The following is an 11,855-nucleotide window of genomic DNA, read 5'->3' as shown; positions in this document are numbered from 1 at the left end:
TGTCAACTTTTGTATTTAGCAGATTTAATGCGTACGATCGGCGACAGTGCCCAGGATTCAACATCGCCTGGATGTTATACATAGGCACAAGATTGATTGGATGTCGTTCGTGGGTTACCATGGACATCAGCTGACATGTGAGCAGAGGCGCAGTTGGTTGGCAGTGTGTCCACTTATATACTATCACATTGTCGTCTACCAGCATCTCAATAGGGTCCTCACATTGTTGGCTATATGTGGACTTGCTTCGTTTAATTTCTCTAACCCAGCATCAAAATCCAACCGCAAATTTGTATAACCTGAATACAATAACAAAGACCGAAGCTTTAAGAAATATTCCACATAAGATGTGAAAAACTACATGAATAAGTCGAAAACTATACCTAACTTCTTCAATTGCTGCTTCAACATTACAATCTTGAACTTGTGGTTGAAGTTACTCGCAAGATGTCAAATACAGTAGACGGGGTATGATTTGGGTGGTTGCCAGCCTAGTGTCGTATTGTTGATTGCGAACAGTATGGCTGTATGCCGATCAGATATAAGATAGATGCCTTCTTTTTGTGTCACGTGCATCCGTATCAATGCTAAAAATCACAACCAGTTATTAAGATTCTTCCCCTTTACAACCGTGAAAGCGATAGAAAAGACGTAATTGTTTCCATCTATAGTTGTTGCAATTAATAGGGTCCCTCGATATTTCCCATACAAGTGGGTACCATCTATCTGGATAACGGGCTTACAATAATAGAAGGCATCAACACATTGTTTGAAAGTCCAAAAAACCCTATCGAACACCTTCTGAGATTGATCCAACCGGTTGTCAACAAAATGATCGTTTAAATCCAACTTATAGACAGCCCCGGGCAAAAATCGCAACATATAATCAAAACATCTTGGTAGAAAGGCGTATGATTCAACCTAATCCCCATAAATTTTGACAATTGTCTTTTGTTTTGCCTTTCACGTCTTCCTATATGATACATGAAACCTATGATTTGTTGCTATCCGTTCTTGTATTAGTGATATTTTAACATTGGGCTCATTCCTTGTCATCTCTGCATATCATAAAATAATTCTTTATTATTAACTTCGTTCAAAAATATTAAAAGAAAATGCGGACATGTGACATACCTAGGATCATTGAACAAATGAAGTTAGAGTCCAGCTGCTTGTGATCTTGAGAAAGAGTATGGTTTACACAGTTATATTGGTTAACCCATATGCCGATAATCCACTCGGTGCCACCCTTTTTTACGTGTGCGCGAACCCTCAATAGACAACAGTCGTTGTGATTTTCACACACCATGATCAATCCTTTTGTATCACTTTTAGCTACAACGGCTGTGTGATACTCTGCCATACAAAATTATTTTATAGCCATCTGAAGATCATGCTTGTTATCAAATACCTGGTCTTTATACAGCTCTTAACCCATTTGCCAGTTAGGTCCTTGCGCTCCATTCATTGCCTGCAACACCTAATCTAGGTGTGACCAATTGATAGTCGTATACTGACTTATTTGAGACCAAAATGAAACACTCTTGTCTCCTATATCAGCACATATCCGCCACAATTGTTCAACATTGCTAGTCAAATATAATATTCAATTAATTTTCATGAATTTCGGTTACTAACTTGCCACTAACGGGTCGTGCCCTCTAACAATACCTAGTGAAAGAATCAAATGACACATGGTGGTGGATGGACAAGAATCGAAATCGGCCTCTACATCCGTGTCCGATGAGTCACTTTTGGGAATAACCCATTCATCCAGTCGTTTAAGCTGTCTGTACAGCACATCAGGGCATACTCATCTTGGGTAGGATGCAATTCAAGTGACATTGGTACCGGTGGTGGGGGTGGCATATATCTATCTTCAGGATTCACCAACAGCTCTTTATTCATGTCGATCGACTGAATGGAAGGGTCAGAACGTTGACTGCTGGACTGTCCACCGGAGTCTACTTTTGCATACAACTCAGTAAATATGGAGTCTAGATCCAGTCGAAATGCATCTACTACTAAGGCGATATCTTCATCCTCAACAATCTACAACTGGAACCCAACTTTCTTTACCCGAGGCGCATCAAGCAGTCAAGCGAGACAGAGATTGACCACGTTGCAATCTCAATTTCTTGTATATTGTCTTCTTGAATTCATTAAAGCTACATCGCGGGCTCATGCGAAATACTTTTGTATCTCCTTCAAAATCTTGCCCATTAGGACCAAAATAATTCCTCCCATTGTAATAGACTGAGACAATTAATGAATTATTGTCATCACTCATTTTGAAAAATTTTGAGTGGAAAAAAGAAGAAGTGCTACTTCGGATGACTATTTATTAAACAATGTGAGAAATGAGATATAAAAAAGAAAAAAAAGACAACAGAAATTAACTAAACATAAATGAAATGTAACCACACTAATGCATGAAATGTGAAGGGAAGTGGTGAATTTATTAAACCAAAAACACTGGACTGCTGTGCTACTTACACATAATATGCTATGCAGCACTGCGAGTATGACCATGTGTCAAAAAAATTGACACGTAATATGCTATACAGCACAACGAGTCACGTAATATGCTATACAACATAGCGAGTTTGACATGTGTCAGAAAAGCTAACAGGTAACACGCTAAGCTACCTAGCATTTTAGGCCGCGTAGCAGGCTGGGGCAGAAGTTGTCCGCCACGTAATCTCGCTGCACTGTGTAGCGGTTACGTGGCCATAAACCTGCTGTCACGTGTTCACACCTAACTCGCTAGGTGTTGTAGCAAGTTAAGTGACATGACATTTTGGGAAAAAAAAAGTTTCTGGTCAATGATATTCAGGTAATTTTTTGTGAATAATGTGACATTTTAGTCGTTGTCCCGATTAATCCTATGCTATTAAATATAAAACATTTGACAGATGAGTGCAGAAGAAGCAAGAAAGTCGTATGAAAAGAAAGATCACAATAACAGAAAATAAAATTTAACTCATGCGGAAAAAGGAGAATTGATTAATACTTGACAAATTCAAAAGCTGCATGTGAAAAACCAGCCACTATTGTTGACTTCAAACCAAACAAAATCTAGCCATCTACACCTCAACCTAGAGTGATTTACTTCTCCCATGTAAATCAAAAAGTGTAGTATAAACGCTTTTTATCATTACCTAGTTAAATATGATTGTTGCCTTTTGAATTTTCCTACCAAAACATTGCCAAGCTTCTGTTATCATATAACTTGCATTTAGTTTACTTTCCAAAATTGTTCATTTTACTCTGTAGCTCACTTTATCTCTTTGGCAGGGGGAAGGAGGAGAAATATTTCAGTAAACAAAATTTGAAAGCAAGAGGTACAAAAATAAAGGGAACAACAATGATGACCAGGCATTGCAAGGATAGAGAAGAGGAAAAAAGAATTTTACTGCACATTTCCAATGTCTGATAATAGTACATAATGAATAACAATATATATCCTACAAACAGTTCCCCAATTCAATGGACCCGTAACAAAGCAATCTCGTGAACTACTCCTAGAATTCACCATGATGATATCAAATCAAAGTGGGTGAAGGTAAAAATTGGTACTAACAAAAATTAAGAAACTAAAAAAAAAATGATGGGTAAAACGCTGCTCTAGAGGGGGGAACCTCACAAAATAACTTTCCTAGCACTTGTGTTCTTAACACCAACTAGATTGATGAAACAGGCCTGACCTTTTTATCTCCAGCATTCAGTTTATTCTTCAGTATTCAACTATGGAATCTTTGCTATATTTTGTCCCATAGAAGACCAATAATAGTATCCTTTCACCGACCAAAAATAGAGGACGTGTTTCTATGTCACAACTCAAGGACTCATGATACTCAAGGCCATGCAGGGATGGTAACTGTGTCTGCAAAAATGTAGCAAATCCAGCCACAATATTTTTGATAGCTTTTCCCTCTCAACCAATTTTCTATTTGCCTTCTCAAATTCATCTTGAAGAAAATCTCAAGCCCACAAAAATTAAGATGAAACCTGTATTACTCGTCCCTTTCTTATTCACTGTTGTACAAACCATAGTGCTCATTCCAGGATATGACAGTTCCTCACAAAATCATTTGAATAATTGACATATTTGGTCCAAAATGGCCGAAGATGTTCAAAGCCAATTTGCAACCACGGTTTTGACTGGCCATTATAGTGAATAACAGCAGCCTTTTTCACACTCTCAATATTGGTGTTGCTCTGATAACCCAAGCCAAGCATGTGCCAAGAGGGATCAATTGGGTGAACATGACCTTTAAATGCAATCAAAGCAGGAGGTAGGGTTCCAAGCTTCCACATAGTCAGGTTTGACTTCAGATTCTGCCATAATGAAGCTGTCAATAAATATTCTTTGGTAAAAGAAAAATTGAACACAACCACCATCCTTCTTCTTTCAGAAGGGGGGAATGGAATTCCAGTAAAGACCAAAACATAAAAAAGGAAACTAGAGGTCACTGGTGTTCTGATAATACTACCTTAGAAATTAATATATAGAAGAGATGTTTAAGCTACTGAATCAGCTGCTGTACAACAGCATTAATTTATAATAATGCATGGATTTTGTATGAACTTCAAATTAATGAAAATTAAAAAATAATTTAAAATTCCAATAAACTGAAGTTGTATAAGTGAGTTTACATGGACTTTTACCTCTCTCAGCCAGGAATGATAAGTCTCCCTTACATTTGTCCGTCTCCATGCACGCAGATCAAAGATATTCATTCCATAAGCCCACGCACACTCATCAGGGTCCAAATGCTTTGCAATGAGAGGATGGGAAAAATTGAAGTAGTTCCTAAAACGCTTAGACATTACCCACTCATCTTCACCTCTGCATGTTTCCACAGCTCCATTAACTTTTCCTTCCAGATCAATTTCCCAAAGTGGAGATAAGTCACGCTGAATCACCACATCATCATCCAAAAAGACCACCTTGTCAAGGTTTGGGAAAAGCTGTTTAACAAACATGACAAACAAAATCAGCACAAATATATTAAAGAGAACTCAATTTATGTTTTCAATAAAGACAGACAACAAGAGCAAGAATATTCTCCACTCCATAATGTTAGTGTTAAAATTAGCAATCTCAGCTATAATTGGTACATAAGTGCTGACTACTGATGAAAGCAATGCAAATGCTTCACAATTTAAAATTAATTTTTATCTACTTGCACAAGCAACAAGAGGAGAGGGGAATATTCCTCCATTCATTTCATAGTTCATGTTCTTCCTTCATTTTTTTACAAATTCATAAAAACTGGTTTAGGAAAAATGGACAAATATAATGCTTGAATTAATTCTAGATCATTTCTTATCTTTTAACACATGGTTTTTATGTTCTCTTCAATTACTATATTTTTGTGAAAAATTCAGAGACATTAGGTGCCCACAGCCACTTTTGCCTCATAAACATACAATCCATAATACATATAAATATTCAGATTGGAGGGACAGGTAAAAAATCATCCATATCTTTATGTTTCATTCACATAAAATATAAATAATAATAATAATAATAATAAATCATGCAGAATATAAGAAATCAATTTTTTTTTTCATGAATTATGGTTTAAAAAGTATCAACAATATTTGAGAGAGAGAGAGAGAGAGAGAGAGATGTGAAGGTAAACAAAGAGTGATCATTGTTGAATCCAACCTACCTCTGGTATGTATATGCGGAGATGGTTGAGTAAAGATATGTACTTTGGACTTCTAGTCTGCAATTTAGATGCAAATTTACGTGGATTGGTATCACTGAGATTGGCTCCCGCAACATGATTCCCATGGTAGTAATTTCTAATCCCATTTTGATTTTCTACAGCTTCAAGTACTGGAACATTTTCTCTAGTCAACCAGTCAAACTGGTGAACACCTTTGATTTCAACCACGGCAGGGGTGGCAGGATTGAGTGCAAACCATGAGTGCATACCCGCATAAGTCTTTTTATCTGTGATCACATGGAATACTATTTTCTCAGGTTTCAGAGATGACTGGACAGTAGAAGTAACAACTACTGAAGCAGCCAAGATGTTATCAGTTGACAGAATAAAATGGTGGATAGAGTTGTCAGACAGCAAAGGAAGTAACTCAGGAGAAGGCAGTTGTTTGCGTGCATGGGCATTTGATGAATATTCATCAGTCAAACGCAAAGACAGACAATGAATCTCTTTAGGGACAGAACTTGCTGCAAAGTGTTTATTCATCAGCTCTGCAAATTTAGACTCTCTGATTTCTCTCTCAAATTTCTCCATCTGTCCCAAGTAGCACAGCATTTTAACAAAGATCAATATAATTACTATTTTCCACAATATTTAATGCAAGAACTGCAATATATAGGATAAACAAATGTGACTAAGCTATTGCAATATATGAATATATTTACACTAAGTTTCACACACCAATCTTGCATACGCTCATACAATTTCTCAAAGTCCTACTATGGACGCAAAAACCAATGGCTATCTTTCATGAGTAATTAAGGTTGCAAACTGAAATCATAATGATAATGATGATGACAAAGTACTACTAACTATACTTTTTTTAAAAGATTATGAAGACCTCAAAGTACCACCAACTGCAAATAAATAGAAATTCAGGATTCAAATGTAACAAACATTTAAACAAAGAAAGGAAGAGAATAAAAATAAAACCCTAAATATCGAGACAAACAAACATAAAACTGAGCACCTTCATACGCTAGAAAAGGAAACAGGAAAAATCTTTACGAGGCTTGTGACAAATATACCAAAATGAAAAAAATAAAATAAAATATTATGATAAAAAGACAAGCCCTAATATGAAACAAGGTGTCTAACGGAATTTTAACTTTTTCCATTACTAAAAATGATAGGGAATTTCCCGAATTGGAATCTCTTTTAGGGCCTCCTAGCACCTATTCATTTGCCACCTAATGCAGATAAAAGGCATTGGTCTCTTTGAACCTTCACAAATCTTTTTTTCCAATTACTAATAGTTCATTGAACAGAGCTACTTTTCATCATGATAAACCCCTTTGAAGTCCGAAATTCCCTCTTAAAGTCAAGTCATTTATTTAGACTGCGGTGCTTAATAGAACGAATACTAACAAAGAATGTTGCAGGTTCAGATGCCACATAAGGCTCTTATCCCCTGCTGCTTGCTCAGAATCAATTCCTCATCTGTTCTTAATTGTTCTTCTGCTGAGCATGGCCTAAGGCCTTGGAACAATTTTTGATGATTAGGTTTAATGGATTTGGAAGAAGTAAAGAGGCTAAATTTTTGTAGCAGTGTGCAATCTACGCTACACATTGGTGAATGTGAGTGGAGCATAACTCTCATATCTTCACTGATTCCATTTGGTCTGTAGTACATGATCTTTTTAAGGGGGCTTCCCTAACAGATACGTTGAAGGATTGGATAACTTTGTCCATTCTTCTCTTTTTTCTTTGTTGTTTCGTGTTTTGCATGTGTTAACGAGAATTCCTTATCCTCCAAAATTCATTGCAATTTCTTCACTTCATCTAAATAAATTTATTCTTTAATAAAAAATAAATGAAACACATGATGTTAGCTTTGGAAAAATACAAAGATAAGGCTGCGCACAATCAACCCTCACCCCTACCTCGCAAAGTTAGGGAGCCTTGTGCACTGGGGTTTTCCCTTTATCAAGTAAAAGCAAAAAGAGAAAAGCTAAAAGATGTGCCAGATATAACTAAATATGAGCAGTTTTGAACAAAGAACATTGTACTTGTAATTGATGTAATTTATTATTGCCATCTATCTATGTGAAAAAGTTCATAACTGATAGAATTCTTATTTAATAGAGTGAAAGTTCTCTTTAACATTCCTGAATTATATAACAAACGAAATTTTAGAAAAGTGAAACAACCATAGTAGTTTAGCCATCTAATAAGTAATTCTAATAATATTACGATTGTTTGGCAAACACTTCAATATCCAATACAATACACAGTACACACTACCAGTATAAACAACAGAATCATTTATTGCAGTACATATAAGAAACTATATCCAGTTTCTTTAACAACCGGTATTGGAAAACTGAAACTAAGCACAACCATGATCATCTACTTATCTGTATAGTGATATCAAGCTAAATTCAAGTGAATTTATTAACTGACAGTCATAGAAGATAAGTGACTGGTATATATCTATGGTAAAATCAATCTAAATAATCTTTGTCAAGTATTCTTAATCTTAACTGACTTCTTTATGAGGTTGCAGCATCAAAGTTTGCAACAACATAATCATAAGCAAGATAACCTTTCTCCATGCAACAAGTAAATAAAACATATACAACTAAACATAGAGACTAAGGGCCTGTTTGAATTCTATTTTCAAAAACATTTTTTTGATTTTCACAACAAAAAAACTTATTTGATAATGTCTGTTTTGTAAAAATAATATCTGCTTTTTAGTTTTTAGAATCAAATTTAGATAACATATTTCAGTTGTTTTTGTTTTGTGTTTTGATTATTAATTTTTAAAAAAAATCACAGAAAACACCAATTTCATTGACTACTCTACAAAATAGTTTTAAGAACAAAAAAAGCAGAACAAATCAAACAGGCTCTAAGTAATTTCAGAAGTGCTTTCAAATCTCTCTATACACATAAAATGAAACTGTGCTTAAGAAAATAAATCCTTTCGTAGATATTAGTTGTAGATGAACCAAAATTACAGTCAAATCCTACACATTTTAATAATGATACAAGCAGAAGTCCATACAATACAACAGAGTTGGTACAATGCTACCATAACAACACAGAGTCATGCTTAGCAGGGACTTCCATCTGATTTACAGAACCAAAACCATAGACATTAATATTCATCTAGAGATGTCATGAACTGAATCATTGTATCTCTATACAGATTATTGTGTCTTCATTATCTAAGTTGTCCTAGTCAAAATTCAAACTTACACAGTGCATTAGTTATCCCAACCTCAACCTTTTAATGTTCAAATCTCAGTGAGCACAGATGTACTGATAACATATGTGTCTTCCTTGTAAGCGATATGCTACAAGAAACATCAACAGAATTCAGTTTCAGACAACCCTTTCCCTACTCAATACCAAATACCAATTAGCCAAGAAACAAACAAACTTTATGTTAACTGTAACAATCAACTTACCATTCCCCTTAGCATGAATGCAAATGTTTTCGCATCGCATTGATTGTTCTTCATATCAGAAACCAGTTGATCGAAAGAATCTGGCAGCTTTAGATCGGCTGGAATTTCTGCAGTCTTCACTTCGTTGAGGATGTTGTAAAAATCTCTAACCAGTCTCTGCAGTACCATCAATGTCATCATCACCACAAGGGTTCAGATAATAGTTTTACACCAAAATTTTATTGGATATGATACAAAAAGTATTTACCCCTGAATCGTCACCCCTACCAAGAAGCCTCGGTCCCAACCGCCTGCCTAAACAATCTGGAGCACATAACAACGAATCAATCAAGGGTCTAAAACAGGCACAAGGTGAGACATAAATAAGGCACAAAACAATGAATTTTCCGAACCTAATCTAAGTAACATAAAATAGCAAGCTACAAACAGCTGAATGCTGATGTTTCAGAAAGACAGAAATCGATAAATCATAACTTTCATTATCAACTCAACAAACTGAAAACAGCAGAACCCAGCTTTGTTTAGACAGGGACCTACAAAACAACAAACATTGGCCCATAATGCTTTTCTTTATTAATTCATAATAACACGAAATAGTTTTCTTGATAAAAACATGAGGAAAGTATTCATTTCTTCCTCACATGAAAGATTCAACAGCTTACAAATTTCAGCAATACATGTCACAAAAAACATCTCCATCACTAATTTTTAAGTTCAAGTGCAGTCAAAACCCATGCAAATGAAACACTCAAAATTACCCAGTCACACTAAAGACCCAAAAATGAAGGGGTATATATACTAAGCCAGTAGCTACAAAACTTTCATCAGGAAAATCATTTATAATTGCACTAAAATACTTCCAGGCCTTGAAACAAATAAAAAATATGTAAAAAAAATCATATTTTGATCCATTTTTCAAATCAAGATCTACCTTGAAACAAACAAATAATTAAATAAATAAATAAAATTGAGAGGGTAAGGTAAGAAAAGTATTGATAGATAATAGAGTAGTACCAAATGAGGAGCACTTGTTGACACCTTCAAGGGTAACAAGAGCGGTGAGAATGAAGACAAAGGGTAACAAGAAAGCGAGGATGAGGATGGTGTGGAAGAGGGTTCGATAGGAAATGTGGCGAGCTGCTACCTTGATCTTCATCAAGTCAATAAACCCATTGTTGCTGCTCGATATAGTGATGCTTCTCATGCTAGGCGAGAAGTGAAGCTGCATCGTCGTTTATGCATATGCAGCCCCACCACCACCACAACAACCCTAGCAGAAGACCAACTCAAAAACGACAACAACAACAAAACCCATGGCCTCAAAACGCACACCATCAGATTCAGATCCCACCAATCGATTGGGACCAGTAATAGTAGTGGAATTCGGATCGGATGCGAATCTGGGTCCTGCTCGAATCTGAAAATCTCGTGTTTTTCTTCTTCTGGGGTCTTCTGCAAGACCGCATTGGGTTCTTCCACCAAATGGGGTGTGGCTTAATCGATCACCAGATTGATAATATCAATCGAGTTTCTTCTGGGTTGGGTTAAAGCTTAAAGCTTGATGTTAATGTTGCTGTTGAAGTTGAAGTTGAAGTTGAAGTTCCTCTCCCATGGATCAAGAGAGAGAGCGAGAGAAGAGAGAGAAAATCTGAACCTGTTTTTTTGTTTTGTTTTGCTGATTGTTTTTGTTTAGCTTTTTTTTTTCTCTGTTTGTGCGGAGCGTTCTAATTGGTCCGATCTATAATTTCGTTTTCCCGGAAAAAATAAATTATGACAAAAAAAAAAAAGTGAAGACCTTGTACGAGTCAAAACTCAAAACCGTGTTGGGCTTAGAGAGAGAGAGAGAGAGAGGGTAAGGGAGAGAAAAATGTGGTGGGTGTTTGACCTTGAGATTAGGGAGTGAGAGCCTAATCTAGGAGCTAAATTTAGATGTTTCCTATGTTTATGGGCAAGGCTTAAAAGGATTATGTGGATAGCATTATATGGAAAGTGGTGGTTAATTTTAGTTAATATTTCATCATTTTTGTGTTAGTGTGAGGCATTGTGTAAGAGGATGGAAAGAAAAAAAGTAGGGCAATGTTAACATTGGGATTATGAAAAAATGGAGTGCTATTTTTGAACTATGACGTTCAAAAGCTCTAGTGCACGTAATGTAATAATACTAGAACTAGAAAATAAGGATTTGGTAAAACATGAGTATCCATATACAGAAAACGATATCAAAGGAATATAAAAACGGTATATAGGTGCTGCATAGGTCACATATATTCCAAAGTTTAGGCTACTTTTCATCTATGAGGTAAGATAAAATGCAGCATAATAAGAATACGTAAATAAAGGGAGAAAGGGTATGGTGGGAAAATTATTTAGCCTCTTCCGATCCTTGTGAGGATGCGTTGGTATAAGGGAAAAGTATGGGTTTTCGCGGATTGAAGTTTTAATAAATAGTTTTTGCACCAATTAGTAAAAGTTAATAGTTATAGTTTGATCAGAATGCTGCAAGAAGTAGTTACACCAATTAGAAATTGAGAGTAATTATAGTTTGATCAGAATGTTGCAAGAAGTAGTTGTACTGTGCATGAACTTGCAGGTGTTTTATGAGAGGTTACAACTTGCAAGGGTGTCTTTCGTACAAGTTTTATCTTGAATTTGATGAAAAAGTGTGGATAGGTATCGGAAAATATCATGTTTAGTTCAAGTT

General features: G+C 35.7%; 1 protein-coding gene across 2 annotated transcripts; it reads right to left on the bottom strand.

Moving 5' to 3' along the window:
* Positions 1-3,425: 3,425 nt before the first annotated feature.
* LOC133309191 (probable galacturonosyltransferase 14) lies at positions 3,426-10,797 on the bottom strand. Of its 2 annotated transcripts, XM_061509933.1 has the most exons (7): positions 10,169-10,797; positions 9,402-9,457; positions 9,155-9,310; positions 5,951-6,272; positions 5,682-5,851; positions 4,672-4,974; positions 3,426-4,341 (listed from the first exon to the last, which is right to left on the bottom strand). In XM_061509933.1, exons 1-7 carry the CDS (start codon positions 10,380-10,382, stop codon positions 4,060-4,062), a joined length of 1,503 nt encoding a protein of 500 aa, XP_061365917.1. In that variant the 5' UTR covers positions 10,383-10,797; the 3' UTR covers positions 3,426-4,059. The 2 variants fall into 2 exon arrangements, with proteins under 2 accessions (XP_061365917.1, XP_061365916.1); XM_061509932.1 differs by having other exon boundaries at positions 5,682-6,272.
* Between the last annotated feature and the right edge of the window lie 1,058 nt (positions 10,798-11,855).

Source organism: Gastrolobium bilobum, unplaced genomic scaffold, assembly GCF_033153095.1.
Source record: "Gastrolobium bilobum isolate Gb01-03AN ecotype WA unplaced genomic scaffold, APGP_CSIRO_Gbil_v1 utg7600, whole genome shotgun sequence".
In the NCBI taxonomy this organism is placed as follows: Eukaryota; Viridiplantae; Streptophyta; class Magnoliopsida; order Fabales; family Fabaceae; genus Gastrolobium; species Gastrolobium bilobum.
This window is presented reverse-complemented; position numbering and strand designations above follow the sequence as displayed.

Excerpts from the sequence above, each read along its gene's own strand:
- LOC133309191 (XM_061509932.1), bottom strand. The coding sequence starts at position 10,382 with ATGCAGCTTCACTTCTCGCCTAGCATGAGAAGCATCACTATATCGAGC. Across the intron at positions 4,975-5,681 it reads TCCGCATATACATACCAGAG|CTTTTCCCAAACCTTGACAA; the intron begins GTAGGTTGGATT and ends TTTGTTAAACAG. Across the intron at positions 4,342-4,671 it reads ATCATTCCTGGCTGAGAGAG|AATCTGAAGTCAAACCTGAC; the intron begins GTAAAAGTCCAT and ends TCATTATGGCAG.